We start from the raw sequence: 24,701 nt of genomic DNA, 5'->3' as shown, positions 1-24,701 counted from the left end.
ACATACTCCTGCTTGTTTTTGACAGGTGCTATGAACACTGAACAAAATATTTGCCATTGTGATTTTGCAATGGTTGCTAAGGGTTCATCTGTTTCAAGCAACCAGCTGAATATACATCTAAAGAGGATGAGGTTCTTGTTACAAGCACAAGTAACTCAACTGACCTGGTAATTCTTCTAACATATTAGCTTCTTGAATGAATTTTCCTTGCACATCAAAAGAGATTTCTTGAACTATATATTTTTTTTAAAAGAAAGATATCTAGGGACTCGTTTTAACAGGACTTTCCTGCACTCCTTCACATCCTTGAAGAGTGTTAGCTAGATATCTGCTGTCTCTTTCTTCACACTACCCCTGTTCTCTTTTCTTGCTGTCACGCTAGATATCTGTTGCTCTGGTGATTCACTGAAATCCAAAATAAACACATTTTCTAATAAAACCAGGTTTAATAAACACTTATAATTCCGTGTCTCTTTAACTTTTAGATAATACCAGATGTGTTTACCCGATGCTATAACTTATGCACATGATAAACAGTATGAACTAGGCTACTCATCTAAACATTTCGTTTCAGGCAAAAGAAAGCGTTTACAGAAGCTATCAGTAGAGTTTCAGCTGTTGTCTTTGGATGACTAAAAGTGCGGAAGGTACTGAATGGCTGTCCATTAAGTGTGCACCCATCACTGCAAACTGCAGTGTTGGAAACAAAAAAAAAAACTCAAAGGGTTACTGAAGCCAATTCAAGAAGGTAACCATTGGATTGGCCAAAACCCAAAGGATTGGCCTTTGTTTTTATCAGAACAAGATCAGCTGGCCTCATTTGTGCAGAGTAAGCATGTAAGCCTGAAGAAAATAGAAATTCAATACAACAACAACAACAACAACAAAGCCTTTAAGTCCCAAACAAGTTGGGGTAGGCTAGAGTTGAAACCCATCAGAAGCAATCAAGGTTCAGGCACGTGAATAACTGTCTTCCAAGCACTCCTATCTAAGGCTAAGTCTTTGGGTATATTCCATCCTTTCAAGTCTTCTTTTATTGCCTCTACCCAAGTCAACTTCGGTCTTCCTCTGCCTCTCTTCACGTTACTGTCCTGACTTAGGATTCCGCTACGCACCGGTGCATCTGGAGGTCTCCGTTGCACATGTCCAAACCATCTCAACCAGTGTTGGATAAAATAGAAATTCAATGAAGATACTAAAACTTTAAACTTGTCCAGAATGATGAAATTTAATATTTTGGACTTTTGGTGAACTTGTTACTGTTACCAAAGAGAAGACGCAACTAACCACCTAGGATCAAATTGCTTTGTCTTAACTCAATACTAAGCCCGTTTGGTAGCTCTGAGCGGTTCCGATTCTCTCATGAAATGCGAGAATCGCTGCCAAACAGGTTGGTAGAGAAACGTTTCACTGAATCGATTCTCCTCTTTCTACCTATACTAGGAGCCAAAAATGTCCGAGTAGTTTTGCCTGATTCCGTTTCTTAGCTCCCCCCTCTCTCCTAGCAATCGTATTTTTTTTCAGTTAATCATTTTTAAGTGTAACAAGTTTAAATGGCTGCATTTAAACTGTTCTTTCCCCCATAAAAAAGTTGCGAAATTTTTTAACATGTTTTCATTTATATGATTTTAATGATTTTTTTTTTTAAATCCGAATTCAACCTGCTAACCATTAAACCGATTCTGATTCATCATAAAAATGTTCCTACTAGAATTCATATCCAAAGCTTTTCTACGAAAATTCGGATTCATACCGCACCCTAAATATCACAGTTGTCAAGTCATTTCTGTAGTCGTTGAAGCTTTTTTTTTCTGGAACAGAAAAAGGTATGGACTGCAAGGCATGACGCATAAGCCATGAAAAGAACAAAACTTAAAGTAGTTAAAAGGAGGTCAGAGCATGAAGAAAGTAGTCCTAAAGGTGTCGCTGTCACCAAGATCGTCAACAGTGCAAGACAGAGCAGGAAAGCTGATACAAGTTGGCATGAGATGAAGCAATTGTCTCAGTATCTTGAATGAAAGGACCGTCGAAATGCAATCGGGGCTCTAAGAATTATAGAAGACTGAACCAAAGATCTGAAGTACACAGACGTGGCCAGACTCAGTAGCAGCTGATTGGGTGTCATTCCTAGACGCAGCTAAAGGAAGAATCCGAATCTAAAGGCAATTGTGGTGAGTCTCCATGAACAATGATTACAGGCATGCATGGAAACCTGGCAAAGGAAGGCATGCTCCTTGTCGCTTGGGAGGAAAGGAAAGATGCCATGCATGTGCAGTGGTTCCCGCTGGTAAGAATTTTGAGAAATTGCCATCTTTCACTTCACGCATCAGGCATCACTGCCGCTTTTGTGATGCCGGTGTACAGGCTGCTACAGTGCTACTGAATGCATGGAGACCGCAGCAACACCTTCCTGCCTCACATCTTGGAAAATGGCAGTGACTTATTCCAGTTGAAACGTGGAATTGTACTCTCATGCTTACATTGCGCTCGCACGACTGTAAATTACGTGCTCCCAATACTCTGCTGTCCTCTTCAATCAGATTTTCAAAGGGTTGTTGCTTAACTATTGTTTTTCTTCGCCTTGTTTTTGCAGATGGCACCGACAGTTGGAGCTGTCAAGGATGCAAGCTCTGCAGTGCCGTCAGGTCAGAAAACACACTGCATATGATGAGCTTTATGAACTCTGAACCATGATGGATGGTTGTCTGAACTGAACTGAACTTTGTGATGACAGGTGGCTGCCTGCAGTGTCGCACCGATAGCGATGCTGTATTATGTTTCTTTCCCGAGAAAAATGGCACCGCACCGACGTTTTTGCGGATCGAGCCTTTGACATGGGACGTGCCTGCAGAATGACGGCAGTAGGGCACTGCGAGTCTGCACTGCCGCACTGCCTCTTTCACTTCTTTACACCTCACCTCAGCCTTAGTACTAGTAGGGTGTTGCTTGCTTCCAACCTTTGACATGGCACGTGCCTCGGCGATGCATCTGTCCTTGGTCGCCTGCAGTTCGTCTGTGTTCTGCAACCGGCGTTCTGAAGTTCTTGGATCCTGTGCTCTGCATCATAGTCCTCGTATTGTTTAACTGTCGGCAGATCTGATCGGCTCATTTTGGAGTTAGGTGGTGTTAGGATCCTGTCGCTAAAATTTAGGAGGTGTGTCGGGAGGATGTTGCATAGGTTGTTCGGATACTAATAAAAAAAATTACATAATCTGTCGGTCCTCCGTGAGATGAATTTTTTAAGCCTAATTAATCCGTCATTAGCATATGTTTACTGTAGCACAGCATTATCAAATCATGGACTAATTAGGCTTAAAAGATTTGTCTCGCAAATTAATCGCAAACTATGCAATTAGTTTCATAATTAGTCTATATTTAATACTCCATGCATGAACATTCGATGGGAAGGTGATTAAAATTGAGAAGGGACAACAACACCTTACAAATCGCATCCTCTGCAATCCGTGGAGTGGATCCGTGCCTCGGTTTGGGGAAATCCATGGGGCTGGAATGGAATCCGTGGCAGAGACGAAAAGTGGAACCAACTGGGCACCAGGTCAACGCATGGGGATCATGGAACGGAACGGAAGCCAAGTCCGGTCTCCGGTGCTCCGGGCGGCCGGTCAACCGTGCTCGTGCCCGTGCCGTGCCGTGCATGCGATGCCTCTGGCTCAGTCCGGCCGCTCCTCGGCCCGGCTGGCAGCGGCTTTTCGCGGACGACGACGGCGCAAGTCGCTGCTCCGGCCGCCGCGCCTGCATCTGCTCTGCTCCCGTCGCTATCTGGTGCGTTGGTGCCTGGCATGCATTATGCATAGTAGTCGCATGCCATTGCCACCACTCCAGGTGCTCTCGCGTCTGCCGTCTCGTTTCGTGTTCGTGATGGGAGTGACGTGGTGGGAACGAAGGTTGTATACGTTTGCTTGGTAGTAATAGTATCAAACGTATCTGAAATATCCAGTAAATCAGATCGTTGGAGCTGGAGATGTTCGATGAGCCAGCCGGCCCTTTACTTTTACCATCTCAAGCAAAGCTACGGATTTGACTACCAGTATCCTACGCGAGCTGATTTGACGTTTCATTGTTACTCAGTGCGCTACGTGAACCAAGCGACCCTCACCTATAGCTCTCCAAATCTACAGTGTTTCTCTTACGATGAATATAACATGATGAGCGTCTATCTGGAACACAGTAATCTCATGGAAAATGTATAGAAATTTCATAAAGATTAGTTCAATTACACAACGCATGATCAGAAAAATATTCTAATGTTTCAAACAGGACCTAATCCTTTACATAAAACCACACATATTTGCCGCTCATTACTTTGTACCAGATAGTGATACAATCCTCCCAAAAAGAAATAACAAGATGATGATATATCAATTTTGTTATTACTACTATATGATCCATTACCGTTAACCTGTGTACTTGTTAAGTCGATCGTACCATATGGTGCTACAAGCTAAGTGGGATCAATGATAAATATATATACGGAATGCGCATATGAACTGATCATGTTTTTGCCTTTAATATAAATAACTCACACTTAAATGTTGGAGATAAAAAAAACACTCCTTGAACTAGTTGAGATGTAAGCAGTGCTGGTCCTATGTTTTCTAGAGCCTAGAGCGAAACTCGCAATTAGGGCCCTTAATATAAACATCATATAAATAATAGTATAATGCACAATATAAACACATATGAAATATTATTAATAAATACTTGAAGTATAAAAAGGGATATTATCATGTCATTATCTTGTAAAATAAAAGACAGTGAACCATTCTTTAAACCGATGTTAGTGTAAACTTTGGCACACACATTTATAGAATGATAAAATGGCTATATGCATATGTTTAATGTGTGGAGATCGGCTAGACTAGAAATTTGACTTTTTGTTTCTTTTCCAAACATTAATAACTCGACGGTGAACATGAGCACGATGCCATCACCCCCTGAAAGGTGGTGATACAGATGTTGAAAATTATGCTTATTAATTATTACTCCTTAAACAGTACTGTACTAGATACCTAAAGCTAGCCAATCGTGCGGTTTTTTTTCACTAGGAGATTTATGGACATTTCAATTTTTCGTACTAGCAGACCGGTCAAAACGATGGTGAACTTAGAAGGTTATTGCACGTGCGGAATTGTGAAGCACCCAGCCTCGAGAAATAAACAAATAAAATTCCGCTATATTATTTTTTTAAAAATGTACTAACAAACCAGTAAAACCGATGGAGGCGTGAGAGTATTCTTCCCTCAATTAAGCCTCTGCTTTGAACATACTAGTACAATTTTCTTTTAAAAAAAATTATGGAGGACTATAGTTTCAAAGGAAAATAAAAGAAGAATACAGTTACATGTTTCAAGCCTAGAACATAGCTTCACAAAACATAGGAAATTAAAGGCCCTAGCCCATTTTCATTGGCCATGGCGTCCCTAGCTAGCAGAGACCAATGGGATAGGGATTAGAAGGTTGGAAAAGGATAGGGTTAACTAGGGATGTTTGCTTCGTCGTAAAAACAACGATAAAAGGCACTTTTATGATTATGCTTTTTCTATATCCTTTCTTATTGATAGGAATAGATACTTTGATGAAAAATATCCTCCAACAATCTTTTTTAGTTAAATCTCTAAATATTCTTATTCTATTTTGGATTTCTCGCTAGCTAAAGATGGAGAACGAGATTAACTATCTATCAGCGTGCGCACGAGATATAGAAAAAGTTGTTGGAGGGTGAAAATATATAGATAGCATTTCATATTCAAATGACTCTAAATAATGATTTAGTTTAGAGAGTAAGTTTTTTTAAAGAGTCTTGGAGATGCTCTAAACATGGGACACTCATAAGTGCATCATGTATTTTTTCCTTAAATCTTGTATTTTTATGCGAAATTAAATTGATTTTATGAAATTTCAATATGATAAAGATATAATAATCCTCATTTCGAAGAAGTCCTCAACTTATCAAATCCTCTATATCATATCTTAGAGCATCTCTACTAGATAGGCTATCCACGCCCTATTTTTAGCACTACTTTGCAACGAAGGAATAACGTTTTTCTCTCACAACAAATCAGCAGATCTTGATTTTCTCTTTCCTTCCTACTTAGGAAAGTTCGAGTTGCTGGGCCTCAGAGCCGGTTCCCTTTTCTTCATTTTTTTCATTTCTTATTCTGCTATTCCGAATATTTTTATATTCTTGCTTATCTTATCTTACTTTCCTAGTTGTTCTAAGTAATGCGCGCGTTATAAAATTCGTGGTAGGGAACTTCTTTGAGTCATCGTATTTTTCTGTGTATACGAAGGAAATGAATATGTGATTTTCCAAATTGGAGAATCGAAATGAAGCCCTTTTTTGCTCAGTCTATCTGGACCCTTTTGTATAAATATTTCACATTTCGAATGCAAGTTTGAAAGATTGCCCTGCTCACAACAAATCAGCATCACCAGCAGCCAAATTTCAGCAAAACGAACGGCCCCCAATCTCATATCTAAAAAGGTAGCATTTTAGAAGATGGAGGCGCTGCAACATATCTCCTATCTCATCTCATATACTTATATTTTTTAAGAGATCTTTTAAAAATACACCGATGCTTTTAGCACAATAGTTAGGACATGTTTGGAACGTGGGGAAGTTTCTTATGTTTCTAGTTTTTTTTTCCTATGAAATTAAACTAATTTCTGTAAAATTTATGCACGATTCTCGTGAAATTCTTGTGTTCCAGATATATCCTTATTTCAAAAAATCTTAGTACATTCACGGAGCCAAAGGGTGGAGTGGAGACGTGCAATATACAGCCACCGATATTTTTGTTCACAAAGTCCGGAAAAGGAAAAGAGTAATTTTTGCTTTGCTCGTTTGACAAGTATACACGCACACTTGACTGGACCAGACCCCGGTGCATCGGCTCTGCAGGCGGGCCCTACAAATACTCCCTGCCTCCCCTGCTTTCTTCCCCCCAAATTTGCTTCCCCTCTCCCCCGCAGATCTGACCGCCGACCCGAGGCAATCCTCTTCCTCGCTTCCCAAATGGCCCATTCCAACGGCGCGGCAGCCACTGCCACTGCCGCCGGCGACGGCGAGACCGCCCCGGTGCCGCGGTCCCTCGCGCCGGCGCGGAAGGTGGCGCTGATCACGGGCATCACGGGGCAGGACGGGAGCTACCTGACGGAGCTGCTCCTGTCCAAGGGGTACGAGGTGCACGGCCTCATCCGCCGCTCCTCCAACTTCAACACGCAGCGGCTGGACCACATCTACCACGACCCGCACGCGGTGCCGTCGTCGCCACGGCCCCCGATGCGGCTCCACTACGCCGACCTCTCCGACTCCTCCTCCCTCCGCCGCGCGCTCGACGCCATCTCCCCCGACGAGGTCTACAACCTCGCCGCGCAGTCGCACGTCGCCGTCTCCTTCGAGGTCCCCGACTACACCGCCGACGTCACCGCCACGGGGGCGCTCCGCCTCCTCGAGGCCGTCCGCCTGTCGCGCAAGCCCATCCGCTACTACCAGGCGGGCTCCTCGGAGATGTTCGGCTCCACGCCGCCGCCGCAGAGCGAGGACACGCCCTTCCACCCGCGCTCCCCCTACGCCGCCGCCAAGGTCGCCGCGCACTGGTACACCGTCAACTACCGCGAGGCCTACGGCATCTTCGCCTGCAACGGCGTGCTCTTCAACCACGAGTCCCCGCGCCGCGGCGAGAACTTCGTCACGCGCAAGATCACGCGCGCCGTCGGCCGCATCAAGGTCGGCCTGCAGACCAAGGTCTTCCTCGGCAACCTCTCGGCGGCCAGGGACTGGGGGTTCGCGGGGGACTACGTCGAGGCAATGTGGCTCATGCTGCAGCAGGATCAGCCGGCCGATTACGTCGTCGCCACCGAGGAATCCCACACCGTCGAGGAGTTCTTGCAGGCTGCCTTCGGCTACGCCGGGCTCAACTGGAAGGATCATGTGGTCATTGACAAGAAGTACTTCCGTCCTGCAGAGGTCGACAGCCTCAAGGGGGACTCCACCAAGGCCAGGAGGGTGCTCAAATGGAAGCCCAAGGTTGGGTTCCAGCAGCTCGTGGAGATGATGGTTGATCACGACATTGAGCTCGCCAAGAAGGAGAAGGTCCTGGTGGATGCTGGGTACCGTGACCCCAAGCAGCAGCCATAGAAACAGCACAGTTGCTTCTTGCTCTGTTGGGGCTCGGATTCAGATTGTTGCCTTGTAGCTCATATACATGGTGGTTCTCAGGGTAGAGGTTGACCGAAGTTACTATCGATACTTCTCCTGGTAAGAAATAAGGATGATTGCAGTATGATCTCACAGTATCTTCATTTACTTTTCTGACTATGTCATGTACTTTAATCAAATGAATGAATAATCCATGCCAATTTGGTATTTGGAAGAGGATGATATGCCTGCCTGATTGCAGCTGTTGATGTTAAGAGCAAAAGTGTCACCCTGATAGCAGCTGCTTCAGTTTGTATTGTTCTACTTCAGCTATTGCCACACATGTTCTGTTTAATTGAATATATATATATATATATATATATATATATATATATATATATATATATATATATATATATATATATATATATATATATATATATATATATATATATATATATATATATATATATATATATATTTGCTCTATACCATGAACTCCAGCCTCCAGGAAGGTTAATTTCCACTGTTCTGGCAGTATGTGCTGTCCAGTTTAGCAATGAGTCTTCTGAAGTTTAAGGTTACTTTTCATGTCCAAATAACATCATATCTGATCTGAAACCAATAGCAAATCGATATTGCTCATGGCCCCACGCTGAATACTTTTTTTCAAAAAAGCCAAGTGAGGTCATATATGCTCCTATAGCATAATGGGCTTCATGACAAGCATTGGGTGTTGTATTACCTTTCCTCTGTTTCTTCTGTTTGTTACCTTCTTGGTTAAGTGGTTCTGGCTTTATTAGTAGCTAAAAGTTTCGTGTTATGTATGGGAACGTGTACAAGAGACGGAACGAGCAAAGTGGCTAGGCGGGCCACGGTGCATGTCAAGTAGACGTATTGGGTCAGGAGTCTCAGCAGGTTAGGAGGTTGAGAGTTTGTTAGCGTTATCTATCTATCGAGTCTGTTAGCCTATCGAGTCGGTTAGTTAGCTTAGTCAGTTGAGTTGGGTGTATAAGTATCGAACTCTGATAATGAATTGGGTTAGCCTGGGATTGAGATATATTCTATCTCCCTTGGGCACCCAGCCCTGTTACCGAGCTTTTCCCCTGCTGTTCAGCGACTACGGACACGACGCCGCCTGTACGCCGTCGTGCCTTCAAGCCCCAGCCTCACGTCATACACCGCTACAACCTCCGGTCCCGACGACATACCAACCTGGTATCAGAGACCATGGCTACGACCGGGGCTGTCTCGCCGCCGATTCCGCCATCGACCAGCGTTCCTGCATCCGTGGTTATGCCTACCACCACCACCGCCGCACCACCGATCGCGCCGTCCTCCGGGGTGACCACCATGGGGGCCATGATCCATGCCCCCACACTACCCCAATCGTCGCACCCATCAGCTCCGCCCCAGCTGATGGCCATCCCCGCCGACTCCCTCCAGGCCTTCACCGCCGCCATCCAGGGCCTCCAGAACCAGTTGGCCTTGATGAACTTCCAGATGACCGACGTCGCGGCGCGCTTGTCAGCCATTGATGGCCGCGCCCTGCCCACCGCGGCGCAGATCCCGCACCTGCCACGCCCCGGCCCCGGCGCCTTACCGTGGCTGCCCGCGACCTCGGAGCCCGTCGTCCAGGACGTGACCTCGGCGTTCGGTGCCGCCCCGGCGCCCACGGCCGCGCCCTCGGCTCCTCTGGCGTCCACGGCCGCGCCCTCGGCTTCACCGGCATCGTCCGCGGCGCACCCCTACGGTGTTCCGATCAACCAAATCTGCTTCCCGCCGTCGCCCTCGCCTATTCCATCTTTCGAGTCCATCATGGGGGGGGGTGCCGATGGCGTCGGCGCCCATGGTGACTGCCCCCGCGCGGGTATCCGTTCCTCCGACTCCGGAGGGTCACGTGGTTCCCAAATACCACAAGCTCGTGTTTCCGACGTACGATGGCAAGGAGGACCCGCTCGGATGGTTGAACAAGTGCGAGCAATTCTTCAGCGGACATCAGACGCGCCATCAAGATCGGGTCTGGCTCGCCTCGTACCACCTTACCGGCGTGGCCCAACAGTGGTACTTGGTGTTGGAGGCCGATGTTGGCCGGCCGCACTGGGATGACTTCCGCACGCTGTGTCAACAGCGGTTCGGTCCTCCCCTCAGCACCAATCATCTCTCCGACCTGGCGCGCCTCCCCTTCACGTCCACAGTTGATGCCTACATGGAGGCGTTTCAGGAACGGGCGGCGCACGCAGGGCGCCTTTCGCCGGGCCAAAAGGCTAAGCTCTTCACCGGTGGTCTACCCGACCATATTCGCGTGGATGTGGAGCTGCACGACCCACAGGACCTCCAGCGGGCGATGCATCTGGCGCGTGCTTACGAGCGTCGGAACGCGCCAGCACATCTTGCGTTGCCCGCTCCGCCACGACGTCGCGCTGCTCCTACCACACCAGCGACCACCGGGGCAGTCTCGGCGGCTGCGTCATCTTCATCTGCAACGTCTCAGCGCCCCTTCAAGCGGCTCACGCCGGAGGAGATGGCGGAACGCCGCAAACAGGGCCTCTGCTACAACTGCGACGAGCCCTATGTGCGAGGCCACAAGTGCGCCCGGCTCTTCTTCCTCGAGGCCGCCGATTACATCGTGGAGGAGCCGGACGACGGTGAGGAAGACAAGACTGCGGTGCCCGGCCCTCATCAGCCGCCTTTTGACCCGGACGCACCTATGATCTCCTTGTCGGCCATCACAGGGATCCACGCCACGGACACCATGCAGCTGCGCGTCCGGATCGACGCCCACGAGTTCACGGCGCTGTTGGACTCCGGGTCCACGCACAATTTCATCAGTGAGGAGGCCGCGCGCCGTGCGGACCTGCTCCTCCGCGACAGCCGGGGCGCGCACGTCGTCGTGGCCAACGGCGAACGCGTGGAGTGCCAAGGCCTTGCCCGTGCCGTCCCCCTCCAGATCGGCACGGAGGCCTTCCGGGTAGACATGTTCGCCATCCCCGTTCGAGGCTGCGATGTCGTCCTGGGGATCACCTGGCTGCGCACCCTGGGGCCCATCTTGTGCGACTTCGCGACACGCCGCATGGCCTTCAACTTACGGGGTCGTCGCGTTGTCTGGGTGGGCGTCGGCGCGCCCGGCACGCCGACCGCTCCAGCAGCGGATCTCCTGCTTGCCAGCACCTTCTTCACCGACACCGGATCTGAGCAGGACCTTTTGGCGCGCCTCCTCGACACGTACAGCGCTGTGTTCGCTGCCCCGACAGGACTGCCCCCGGCTCGTGCATGTGACCACCGCATCCATCTTAAGACCGCGGCCGAGCCGGTGGCCGTGCGGCCCTACAGATACCCGCAGATTCAGAAGGATGAGCTCGAGGCGCAGTGCGAGTCTATGCTCCAGCAAGGCTTAATCCAACCGAGCACGTCGCCGTTTTCAGCCCCTGTGTTGCTGGTCAAGAAACACGACGCCACCTGGAGGTTTTGCGTCGACTATCGGGCGCTCAACGCACTCACCATCAAAGACAAGTTTCCGATACCCGTTGTCGAGGAGCTGCTCGACGAACTCCACGGAGCGCGATACTTCACCAAGTTGGATCTTCGCTCCGGATATCATCAAGTGCGCGTTCACACTGACGACGTGCACAAAACGGCGTTCCGCACGCATCATGGGCACTTTGAGTTTTTGGTTATGCCATTCGGCTTGTCCAATGCTCCGTCCACGTTCCAGGCGCTGATGAACTTCGTCCTCAAGCCGTTCCTGCGTCGCTGCGTCCTCGTCTTCTTCGACGACATCCTCATCTACAGTGGCTCGTGGACTGCGCACATGCAGCACCTCCGCGCCGTCCTCGACGTCCTGCGCGCCCACCACTTGCACCTCAAGCGCGCCAAGTGCGCGTTCGCCACGCGGACGGTCCACTACCTCGGCCATGTGATCTCGGAGGCCGGCGTCGCCATGGACGTCTCCAAGGTCGAGGCTGTGCAGACTTGGCCTCAGCCGCGCTCCGCCCGTGGCTTGCGTGGTTTCCTGGGTTTGGCCGGCTATTATCGCCGCTTTATCCAGGACTTCGGCGCCATAGCGGCACCCCTCACTAAGCTGCTACGACGGGACTCCTTCCAGTGGACTGAGGCGGCCACCGCAGCGTTTGACGCCCTGAAGGGGGCCCTGTCCTCCGCTCCAGTTCTCCATCTACCGGATTTCAGCAAGGTCTTCATGGTGGACTGTGACGCGTCCGGCTCCGGTTTTGGCGCAGTACTCCATCAGGGGGCCGGGCCACTGGCATTCTACAGCAGGCCACTTGCAGTCCGGCATCTCAAGGTGGCGGCGTACGAACGCGAACTGATCGGGCTCGTCCACGCTGTGCGCCATTGGCGCCCCTACCTCTGGGGTCGCGCCTTTGTGGTGCGCACGGATCATTATGCGCTCAAATACATGCTTGACCAGCGCCTCTCGACGATCCCGCAAACTCAGTGGATTTCCAAGCTCTTTGGTTTTGATTTCAGGGTGGAGTTCCATCCCGGCCGCGCCAACACTGTCGCCGACGCGCTCTCGCGGCGTGATGGCGAGTCACCCCTCCTGCAGGCTGTGGCCAGTGCCGAGTCCTCACTGTCAGCGCTGTCCGTGCCGACGTTCGACCTCTACGCTGAGCTTCGCCAGGAGTTCAACACCGACGCCGTGCGACGCTCCTTCCGCGACGCCGTGGCCAATGGCGATCACGGCGCGGCGTGGACTGTGCGCGACGGCCTCATTCTACGGGATGGCCGGGTGTACGTGCCTGAGTCGTCCACGGTGCTTCCTGACATCCTCCAGCTCGCGCACACCGTCGGCCATGAAGGTATCCAGAAGACCCTCCAACGCCTCCGCGCCGACTTTACCGTGGAGCATGACAGACGGGTCGTGCGTGACTACGTCCGCGCGTGTTCTACGTGTCAACGCAACAAGACCGAGACTCTGCATCCCGCCGGCCTTCTTCAGCCCTTGCCGGTGCCGTCGCGGGTGTGGGCCGACATCTCGCTGGATTTCATTGAGGCGCTGCCCAAGGTTCATGGTAAGAGTGTGCTGCTCACGGTGGTTGACAGGTTCTCAAAGTACGCCCACTTCATCCCGTTGGGGCACCCGTACACGGCCGCCTCCGTTGCCCGCGCGTTCTTCGCTGACATCGTCCGCTTACACGGCTTCCCGGAGTCCATTGTGAGCGATCGTGATCCTGTCTTCACGGGGCACGTTTGGCGTGATCTGTTCCGACTGGCCGGGGTCAAATTGCGCATGAGTTCCGCATTCCATCCCCAAACCGACGGCCAGTCGGAGGCGGTCAACAAGGTCATCACCATGTACCTCCGCTGTACGACCGGCGACCGCCCTCGTGACTGGGTGGATTGGCTACCATGGGCGGAATTCTGCTACAACTCGTCGTTCCATTCCGCGCTACGCACGACACCATTCCAGGTGGTGTATGGACGGCCTCCCCCGTCCTTGCTTCCGTATGAGCGCGGGACGGCGCCCACGGAGGACCTTGAGGCCCTGCTGATCCGGCGCGACGAGTACCTCGCCGAGGTCAGGGATCGCCTCCTCCAGGCTCAGCAGTACGCCCGCAAGCACTACGACGCCCGCCATCGTGCTCTGGAGTTTGCCGTGGGGGACTGGGTTCTGCTGCGCCTGCTCAACCGGTCTACGCAGTCGCTGGAGCCGGCTGCTCGCAAGAAGCTTGGGCCCAAGTTTGCTGGTCCTTTTCAGATTCTGGAACGCATTGGCCAAGTAGCGTATCGGCTGCAGCTGCCCACCAATGCTCGCATTCATGATGTGTTCCATGTCGGCGTCCTCAAGCCCTTCATCGGCACACCTCCGACGTCTACACCGCCGCTGCCCCCACTTCAGCATGGGCGTCCTCTGCTCCAGCCCGAGCGTGTCCTGCGTTCCCGGCTGCAGCGCGGCTCCTGGCACGTCCTGGTGCAGTGGGCTGGCCTGCCCCCGTCTGAGGCGACCTGGGAGCCTGTGGACGGCTTCCGAGTGGCTCATCCCTCGTTCCAGCTCGAGGACGAGCTGTTTTCCGAGGGAGGGAGAGATGTTATGTATGGGAACGTGTACAAGAGACGGAACGAGCAAAGTGGCTAGGCGGGCCACGGTGCATGTCAAGTAGACGTATTGGGTCAGGAGTCTCAGCAGGTTAGGAGGTTGAGAGTTTGTTAGCGTTATCTATCTATCGAGTCTGTTAGCCTATCGAGTCGGTTAGTTAGCTTAGTCAGTTGAGTTGGGTGTATAAGTATCGAACTCTGATAATGAATTGGGTTAGCCTGGGATTGAGATATATTCTATCTCCCTTGGGCACCCAGCCCTGTTACCGAGCTTTTCCCCTGCTGTTCAGCGACTACGGACACGACGCCGCCTGTACGCCGTCGTGCCTTCAAGCCCCAGCCTCACGTCATACACCGCTACAACCTCCGGTCCCGACGACATACCATTTCGAGTCCATTATGTTACAATGATCGTCTTCAACTGCTGATGTATTTACAAATATCGGTGAAGTAGCATGATTTGTCCTTTGGGCTCTTCTTGCATCTTGGGTTTAATTAACTTTTGCTACAATAGTGATAGTTTTTTTTTTCCCTGACTTCGACTATCAGCATTTTCACTTTTTCAGTCCGCGTAATATTTCAGAGCTGACAATTGTGTGCCACTTCTAGTGTTGTAGTTTCAGTCACTTGGCAACTGGATTATTCTGAGTTTATCTGCAATATTCTGCTGTGTTATAACTTGAACCTCTTTGTTCTATGTGATTCTTGAACATTTAGCTTTTACAACATCCATTATGTAAATGGAGGCTTGATTTGTCACGTCCATATATGTTATACATTTGTAATCAGTAATGCACTTTTCTTCTTGAATTTGACAATATCACGTCCATTGTACATGAACTTGATGTACCTCAGCCCTAATTCAGGTTGCTGTTCTGTGATGCTGTACAAAATGGATTGTCAACTTGGTACCGTACGAGTACGGTCCAGTGAATTTCATGGACCACTATTTTTTCAGTCATTATCCATACCATATAGAACTTGGATCAACTTGGTGGAGTTGCGGGTGCATAATTCTATCATTATTGAATGCTAGCAAAAATATGTTTTAGTTTGACCTTCTCCAAGGGTGGAAACCTTGTGGCGCAGCTGCCAGTGGCTTGCCTGTGTCCACACCTCTTCTTCGATAGGCCCCATTGTGACGTGGACTTCAACCTCTCTCTTTCCCCTCTCTCTCACATGTAGATCCAAACTCTCTCCAACTCGTCTTCCAGGTTCGTAGTTAGGATTTAGGGTTGTTAGGGTTTAGGACATCTCTGGTGGGGGCATGGGTTTAGAGGGAGGCCTTGAGTAGGGATTCACCAATGGTGGAGGCGGATTGTGGGCGGGGCAAGCTTTCTCACATCTGTTGTCACTCTATCCCTCCCCCACATCCAATGGTGGAGGCATACTAATTCAATTTGTGCTTACAACCAAATAATGTCTTGTAAAGATAGCCCAAATAATGTCCCGACGACGCCCCAGATTTTGGATTTTTAATTGCATTATTTTCCATATAAAATATTAGGTTTTAAAATTTTATTTTTAAGAATTGTTTTTTTTTACACGAGGAACCTCCCCTCCCCATCTCCATTGAAATTTCAACGGAAACACAACATAAAAGAGTATCAGAAGAAAGAAGAACTAGAGTATCTAGAAAACCTTACAGTCAACCACCAACACGCCTTACAACAGGCGGTCAGTCAAGGGAGCTAGAGCAAACTTAAAAAGACAGCAGTATCTGACGAGACGATATAATGGACGCCAGCCTAGGTAACAAAATAGGAATGCGTTGTAAGAAACATAGCTTACATAGCGAGCTCCCAACGCATAAGAGCATCTCCAGCAATACCTCTACTGGACCCCTTACTCAGAATTTTGGTAGTGAGGGTTAAAAACAAGCTCCAGCGGACCCCCTACTAAAACCCTACTTTCGTTGGCCCCTACTTTTCCCCTTTGACCCTCTACTTCCGTTGGCCCCCTACTTCACTCCCCTACTTTTTTTCTTTCCTCTGCTGCTCGATGCGACCGCCCTAGCCATCGGACCCGACCGGCCCGGCCATCCCCGGCATGGCAGGAGCCCGACGCCGGTAGCCAAGCCCGACGTGGCGGCTCCCCTCCCCAGCACGGCCTGCCCGACGCGGCGGCTCCCCGGCGCGGCCAAGCCCGACGCGGCGGCTCCCCTGCCCGCGCATGGCAACGGTGCCCAACGCCAGCGGCCGTGGCTGGTGCGGCTTCCCCGGTGTTGGCCGCCAACGGTCCCATGCCCGATGCGGCGGCTCCCCTCCTGCGCGGCTTGCCCTACGCGACAGTCATGGCTGACGCCGGCGTGGCAGCGGTGCCGATGCCGGCAGCCCTGCCTGGCGCGGCTTCCCCAGTCCTGGTCGCCACCGATCGGAGATTAGGAGCTTCCCGGCAGCTCCCCTTACCTGCGCGATGCGACCGATGAGGATGGCCGAGTTCGTCCATGCGCCATGAGATAGGGAAGAGGATGACAGGTCGGTCCCACATGTCATCCTCTGTAAGGGTGGATTTGGAGGTTCTATTTTAGGTAGTGTTGCTGGAGTAAAGCACAAAATATGAGTAGTATAAAAATTAGTAGCTACCTAAACAGAGAAGTAAGGGGTATGTTTTAGCTGGAGATGCTTCCAGGACTGCTAGATACAGAGTCCAGCCACCATCTCCTTTTCTTAGTCCTCCTGACTGTCCTCCTCTTCTATCATCAAGTGTTGACGATCCTTAGACTTCTTGTCCAGCAGCTTCACGGCGATTTCCAGCATTGTGTTGACTCCAACGATCAGAGCCTCCTTATCATTTTCCAAAAATCGTCCTGCTCAATAACTCATGAGCAAACATACATAACAGATAATCGTGAAGAGATTTGTTATAACATGGACTTCAAAACATTATGAATTGTTGAATATATATTTTTTTAAAATATTTCTAGTCACATTTACCTTCCTGAACTTTCTTGTCTGATTTACCTCTTCTAATATGGTGCCACATCAGTAAAATCATCCAAGTTAAAAAAAGTTAAGTGAGGTAAAAAAAACTTGTTTTGTAAGTTCGGGAGGAAAATAAGAGGACCGCGAGTCCTCGATTGTTTGACGGAGCTAAATTAGACATTTTCTTTCAGAAGCAATCCACAACCTTGCGGACTAGGCCTGTTTAGCCCACCTATGCAGCCCAGCCCATGTTGTCGTCATGTTCAGCCCGGCCCATAGAGAGCTGTACACCTACCGGCGCAGGAGGCCCCATGTCTCATCATAGTCACTTGCCGTCAGACAAAAAAAAAAAGACAAAAAAAACCCGTCAGAGCGGCAGTCGGCTGTAGTGTAGTTGCAGGTGTTCGCCGGCACACGCGCGCGGCCGCGAACCCTAGATGACGCCGGCGAACGGCGCCCCAGCGCCGGCAGCGGAGGCGGTCCCCCAGGAGGTGGAGTCGGAGGCCGTTGCGTTCCGGCGCCAGGTTGACGACCTCGTCTCGAAGACCGACGTGGTAATCCTCCGACTGCCTGCTCCTGGTCCCGTCTCGTATAGCGACGATGACGCGATTCTAGTGCGGGAGAAGCGTCGATTAGAATGTTTTGTTTGCCGAATTTGGGGGAATTTGTGTTCTTTTTTGTTAGCGCGACAATTCGGGCCCAGTAGTTCTCAGATTGGGGGTTGTTTGCGATGTGTGTGCTGCAGCTGGAGAGGCGCGTGAAAGAGGTGGTGGACTTCTACGATGGCAAGAAGCACGGAAGCGGCGGGCGGAAGGGCGGCGGTGGCGGCAGGCACGGGGCATACTCGAGGGGGATGCCCGACCTTATGCGCCAGTTCGGCGTGCTTTTGAAAGAGGTGACCTTTCTCGAGTTGGTTCTTGAATCTTGGCATGAATAATCGCTGCACGTTTCTTTGTTTGTCTCGTCAGTGCTTGCTGGCTTCGCTCTATTTTGTTGCATCGTGAAGCATGCTGTAGAAAGTCTGCCCAATTTAGAACAGTAAACGACCTGAACGCCTGATAGATCATCAAAATGAGACGGTTTACGGTTGCAGCTTAAACCATTGCAGCTTTTGAAAGTGGTATTGATGATATCACATATGCAACTAAAAATCATCTTTATTGAGGCATACGATGTCTTTGTTGTTGGCTGATCATATTCAAGGTCAATTGTTTCAATTGAGTTAATACCTGATATCTCTCTAGTTTGTAGATAATTTTGACAAAGTTTATATTTTTCTTCTCCAGTGGTCCCTTCCAATTTCCTTTTTTAGACCAAAGACCATTGGCACAGCTGACTGCGGACACTAGCTTATAGCGGAAGATCTCTAAAACCTGAAAGACACAAACTAACTCAATACTCACCAGAATCTAAACCACCACTCTGCAAACTCCTCTAAAAACCTACCAGCAAAAATGCCACAAATATACAGCCACAGCCACATTTACTTTCAGCACTTCATGCAAACACAACACCAGACTATTGCAACCTAGCCAAAACTCAACCACAATAGAGCAAACAACACTCCTCTAAATTTGATCAACGCCGTTACCATGTGCCTGATAAGCTCCGCCACTCTTTCTTTAACCTTCTTTGCCATCACCGTCCAGTTCTGCAGCAAGGCCACCAGCTTGAATAAGACCACTACTGATCCTGATTAATTTGTTGTTAAACACCAGATCGTTCCTTGTGTTCCACACAATGTTCTAAATAGCGGGATTTAGCCCCAGCTATAGCGGGATATAGCGTTTTAGGCCGTCCGACGCTACACATTGACACATTTAGCACTACAGGAAAATTTCCGCTATTAGTGGCTAATAGCGCGCTACTTCCGATAAACAGAGGTCCTTTAGCGCCGCTATTGGGCAATTTCTGCGTGGGTTTTCGTTTCCCTTCGGCCCATATCACGCGCAGGCCCAAAGCAACTCAGTAACATGTTCTGATTCCTCTCCGATTTCGCGAGTGCCGGCGCCGGCGGCAGCGGCTATTGCTCCTGCGAGGATGCGACCGGCGGCAGTGCAGGACCAGCGAGCAGCTATGAGTGCGGGCGGCGGCGAGCGGCAGCTGCTGTTGCTGCGAGCCTGCTACAGCCAAGTCTCAGGCTCCCAGCCATAGACATGCAAGATTCCTCTATAGTCTGTTCTTTATGTATTTGGCTACATCTGATGTGACTAACTGATTTTCTGTAATTGGTATCTGCAATGTCTTCGTCAGTTCATCTTCTATGTTTATATTGTGTAAAATTCCTCTATGTTTCACATATTTTTTGCTCGGCCGCTAAATAGCTTAGCCCGCTATAACCTTTCGTAGCCTTTGGGAAAGCCAGCCGCTAAGAGGCTTAGCCCGCTATTTAAAACATTGGTTCCACAGCACCCACAGAGAACCTGCACAATAAAAGCGAGTCACAAACCTTTGTCTTCCTATATCTAAAGCCAGGAGGAATAAAAGTCATTACAGTCTACTGGAGTTTTAGACAAAACAGAAACAAACTTCTAAAAAAAAGCACAGAAGAAAACAGCAATAGGACACAGAAAAATGATATGATCAGTAGTTTCACCCTCTCCACAAAATTTGCACTGTTCTTATCCCATCCACTTTGTTTTCTTAATTCGGACTGCTGATTGGATCCTACCATGGAATGCCATCCACAGAAAGATCTTCACCATTAGAAGAGCTTTGCAGTCTTATACATCCACTGTATGTTGATTCATCACACCACCAGCAGTCAAAGCTTTGTATAGAGATTTTGTTGTGTGTCTCCCTGACCTCTAACTCCGCCTATGTTGTCTCAACATAGCAGGTCCCAAGCCCTGGTAAAGGAGGAGGGTTGTGATAGGCGTGGCGAGCCAACGTTAAATCTAGCCATTCTAATGGAGATGAAACCCGAAAGAGATGGTTTGGACATGTCCAACGGAGACCTCCAGAGGCACCGGTGCGTAGTGGAATCCTAAGCCAGGATAGTAACGTGAAGAGAGGCAGAGGAAGACCGAAGTTGACTTGGGTAGAGGCAATAAAAGGAGACTTGAAAGGATGGAATATACCCAAAGACTTAGCCTTAGATAGGAGTGCTTGGAAAACAACTATTCACATGCCTGAACCTTGATTGCTTCTGCTGGGTTTCAACTCTAGCCTACCCCAACTTGTTTGGGACTTAAAAGGCTTTGTTGTTGTTGTTGTTGTTGTTGTTGTCTCCCTGACCTCTCTAAACCCCAGATCACTACATCTCTTCCTTCGGACAGAGAAACATCCCTCTAAATTACTTTTAGGTCCTTCTAACTTTTTATTTAGTTATTCTAGGAGAATCAGAAAATGTGTGATTGGTTTGCCATATGAAAATTCTCATTTATTCCTTTGCCATTTTCACTCAGTCTTCTTGGTTTTCATCCTTCCAGATCACCTCTCATAAAGATGCATGGCCATTTCTGGAGCCGGTGGATGTTGTAACCCTGCACATTCCTGACTATCACAAAGTAATGGCTAAAACTGCTAATATAATTTTGTCATTTATTGCTGTAGTTGTTTCCTAACGGAGTAGTAATTTTTATTACAAGGGGATATTGTTGTAGGTTAGTATAACTATTAATCACTACTGATGTTGCTGTATGTCTTTAGTGTTATCCTAGATGTATGAGCAATACATAATCTTGAAGAGGTACACTAACTTTTACCTTGATCCAGTTTGGCCTCCGTTTGTATTATATTGCAAGCACAGGTATACAAATATAACTACAATGGATATATGAGCCATTGTAGTGAGTGGCTTTTCCTTTAGCAGTGGAACCTTCTCACCCCCTTTTTAGAGTTTTACCATTGAATTAATACAACAGTTTATGTTCAGTTTCCTGAAGTACAAGGTTGTGTCTTTAACCTCTATTATCTGTTACAAGATTGGATATTGCTTCAAATTGTGGAATCCTTGACATTTAGCTGTATATGTTTCTCTGTATTTAGCTTCTCCTTGGAAGCTGGTTAGATGCACCATAGTTAGAGCTGCTTTGGTTTTGTTATTATCGTGTCCTTTTCGAACAGCCAAAGCAGGGGCATTTAATATTTATTTATGTATCAGTAATGTTTGTTTGTAGTGATTTTCATATGTTTAGTTTATCTTGTTAACAGATTATTATCCAACCTATGGACTTCTCTACCATCCAAAAGAAAATGGAAAGGAAAGATGGTACCTGTTACACCAATGTTCGAGAAATATGTTCTGATGTTCGATTAATTTTTGCCAATGCGATGAAGTACAATGATGATCAAAATGTAATCCACTTGATGGCTAAATCATTGCTTGAGAAATTTGAAGAGAAGTGGCTCCATTTTCTTCCTAAAGTTGAGAGTGAGGTAAAGTTTTTTAGTCATACATCTCTCTCTCTCTCTCTCTCTCTCTCTCACTGCCTAGCCAATAAAAGCATGTCGGAACCTTTTATTTGTGCATTATATTTTCTGTACATATGCTTGTAGGAAAAAAGACAAAAGGAGGAGGAATCAAAGGGTGTTGCAGCCACAAATACTTCTCGAGAAGTTGCAATCGCAAAATTAGCAAAAGATACTGATGATGAGGTATGGTGCTCGTTTACATCGTTAGTTGTTGGGATGTTAATAGCAGTTTGATGGTGTGGTTTTGGATGCAATATGTACAAATGTCGACTCATCTTCATTGCCTCGTTCAGTATTAGATTTTCAAGTATCCTATTCTATTTCCCATGGATATTCAGTACCTCCTCTCTTCTTTTTTCTCCCCAGCTAAATCAGATCAATAGGAAGCTGGAGGAGCTCCGGAAAATGGTGGTTCACAGATGCAGGTATATCTTATAATGCTCATTCTATGCCTTTTGATTTGATTGTATGCTATTATTTTTTATGTTGTGATGATGACATTCTACCCGTGTATCTGAATCTGGATCACATGGTTGCTGAAATTTGGATATTATAGGAAAATGACCACAGATGAGAAGAGGAAGCTGGGTGCAGGTCTCTGCCACTTGTCTCCAGATGATCTTAACAAGGCGCTGGAAATTGTTGCACAAGACAATCCTAGCTTCCAAACTAAAGCAGAAGAAGTGGATCTTGATATGGATGCCCAAGTAATGATTTATGTGTTCCCTTGTGCTCACCCTTTCTTTTTTGTTTCAACCATAGACATAACTGGTTATACTACATCATGGCTTAGAATTAAGGAAAGAATACCACCCTGTGCGTTTAACTTGAGAGTTTGCTCCTACCATTTTGGTTATTTTTTTCCGGTCTGTTTTAACTATGCACCCTGATGCAGAGCGAGACAACTCTATGGAGGCTGAAATTCTTTGTGAGGGAAGCGCTGGAACGGCAGGCCAACGTTGCCTCTGGGAAGATGGACGAAAACGCCAAGAGAAAGAGGGAGATATGCAATGCTCTGGCCAAAACCGCCTCGAAGCGGATCAAGAAGCAGCCCTAGCCATCTTCCAGATCTTTGATTCGCGCCCTTCTCTGATTGTTAAGTAGTTGTTTTTGGTAGGAGTAGCCATTAGCTTTGTGAAACGATTTCCTGCATTTTTTTTGTGGAGCTGTGTATATAGTACACTGTCTGTCCAGTAACAAGTGATTTCATGTGTAACCATGAGCTGATCGCATCCCCTCTGATCCAACAATAAACATTGCCTCTACATGCAATTGCTAGAATGAAAGCCACAATGTGATTGATTGTCTCTACATGCAATTGCTAGAATGAAGCCACAATGTAGAAGCAAGCTCTGTCACAGGCCGATGTTACTCACTTGTGGAATCAGATGATGCAGACATTTCGTAACTGTTTACTCTCCGCCTTGGCTTGAAAATTGATGTAAGAAGGCCTGCAGATTTACATGTTATCTTGTTTATTCTTGTGGTGAGTTTGTTGTAATTTGTAACTGGGATGACCCTGTGCTCAAATCCCTTTGGGGGAAACGCACGCAAGATGACGAAGATCCATAGCTGCAGAGACAATCGAACCGAACCGCGCCGTCTGCAATAATCCACAGCTCGGCCTCGTATTTGGTGGCGAGTGGTAACCATCAGCTGCTAATCAGGTACTAACCGTGGTAGAACGAATGCTTCACTTAGGGCGTCTCCAGTGGGCTAATGACTACCAGCTGATCCGAAGATGGGCGAGAATAAACACTACTTAAATCTGTTAATCGTTTACGGAAATGGACATCCTAAAGAGACCGTGACTGTATAAATAGTTGATTATAGACAGTCGAATTACGATGTTCGTCTTTATTAATTTATTAATATAAAAGTGGATGTCCTAAAGTGATCGTCTATGGGCTTTCTAAGAGTGCTATGTAACAACCGTGGCCACCGGCGATCGCTGGAGACGTGAGAGACAAGTAGGTGGCTTCATAATGTTCAGGGACAGATGCATTTGTTTCGGGTTCTGTCTTGTTCTGAACTCCTTAGCTTCCACGTTTTCTGAACTCTGAACTGTCTTGTTCTAAAGTCTGAACGTTCTCTTGTTATGTCCTCTAAAATGTGTGGTTGCTACAGATATGAACCTGCAGTGCGCAGCTTCAGGGAAGAGTGGAGAGCAGGGTAGTTCAAGCAAAGTGATGGTGTCACTGACGAGTGCTAAATTTACAAACTGTTTGCTTACAATGAGATTATGACTTATGGTACGTAAGGAAAACATGTCAAGCCTCAGATTATTGTGAATGAAAACATTGTAATGATCTATAATTCTGGGATATCCAATTTCTTCCCTTGAGTCAGAAATTCAGTGTAGTGAATAAATAGCTTTTGCAGGACCTCAAGGAACACTAATTCCATGATGAGGGTTCACACGAAGTTGTACAAAATAAACCAATTTTATGACATTGCTCATGACTCATGAGTTCCACCATTCAACATCACCCGTTGTATTGTTGCTTCAACTGAAATTGGTCCCTGGTTTTCCATTCCTCTTAGTTTGCTTTTTGTGGAAAAGGTCATACTCATTCAATATGCATTCTGGTTAACCCTACTGTTAACTAACTGAAATTTTGGTATATGGCTTGTTACATAACCCCATGCCGTCGCCGCATTTTTGTGTTTTATAGTGCTAGTTACTTCCACAACGTCATGAGATGCAACTCCGCTCTCAGGCAGACATCCACAACATGAGATGCAACTCCACTTTGTGAGGGAACTGAGATATCCACAACATGAGATGCAACTCTGTTGGAGACAAATCACAGGTTTGGGGCTAAATTTCAGTTTCATTAGCCTTGCCACAAACCATGGCAGGTTGGGGATACATATAGGGCTGCATACTTGGTCCTTAAGAAAGGATTACAACATATTCTAGAGATGCTAAAGCAAGATAAGGGTAAAGATAAGAGCTGAGATAGTTTCCTAAGTAGATAAGTATCCTAAGTAGATAAACACAAGACTTATGCTTTCAAACTCCACTCACACATGAGATGCAACTCCACTCTGTGACGGAACTGAGATAGTTTGAGTTGAGATTTTAGAGGGAACTGAGATTGAATGTTGATAACGTGAGGGAACTGAGACTGATGGCCATT

General features: G+C 47.8%; 2 protein-coding genes across 3 annotated transcripts; both read left to right on the top strand.

Annotated features, from left to right (window-relative positions):
- The first annotated feature begins 6,967 nt into the window (after nucleotides 1-6,967).
- LOC136520877 (GDP-mannose 4,6 dehydratase 1-like) lies at nucleotides 6,968-8,444 on the top strand. Its single transcript, XM_066514555.1, has one exon. It carries the CDS (start codon nucleotides 7,037-7,039, stop codon nucleotides 8,159-8,161), a length of 1,125 nt encoding a protein of 374 aa, XP_066370652.1. The 5' UTR covers nucleotides 6,968-7,036; the 3' UTR covers nucleotides 8,162-8,444.
- Nucleotides 8,445-17,493: 9,049 nt separating this feature from the next.
- On the top strand, nucleotides 17,494-22,865 carry LOC136520843 (transcription factor GTE1-like). Of its 2 annotated transcripts, XM_066514506.1 has the most exons (8): nucleotides 17,494-17,696; nucleotides 17,888-18,037; nucleotides 20,574-20,651; nucleotides 21,298-21,522; nucleotides 21,643-21,741; nucleotides 21,925-21,983; nucleotides 22,115-22,265; nucleotides 22,454-22,865. In XM_066514506.1, exons 1-8 carry the CDS (start codon nucleotides 17,580-17,582, stop codon nucleotides 22,613-22,615), a joined length of 1,041 nt encoding a protein of 346 aa, XP_066370603.1. In that variant the 5' UTR covers nucleotides 17,494-17,579; the 3' UTR covers nucleotides 22,616-22,865. The 2 variants fall into 2 exon arrangements, with proteins under 2 accessions (XP_066370603.1, XP_066370604.1); XM_066514507.1 differs by lacking the exon at nucleotides 20,574-20,651.
- Nucleotides 22,866-24,701: the final 1,836 nt, after the last annotated feature.

Source organism: Miscanthus floridulus, chromosome 18, assembly GCF_019320115.1.
Source record: "Miscanthus floridulus cultivar M001 chromosome 18, ASM1932011v1, whole genome shotgun sequence".
NCBI lineage: Eukaryota > Viridiplantae > Streptophyta > Magnoliopsida > Poales > Poaceae > Miscanthus > Miscanthus floridulus.
The sequence above is the reverse complement of the archived record's forward strand: the minus strand, read 5'-3'. Positions and strand labels throughout refer to the sequence as shown.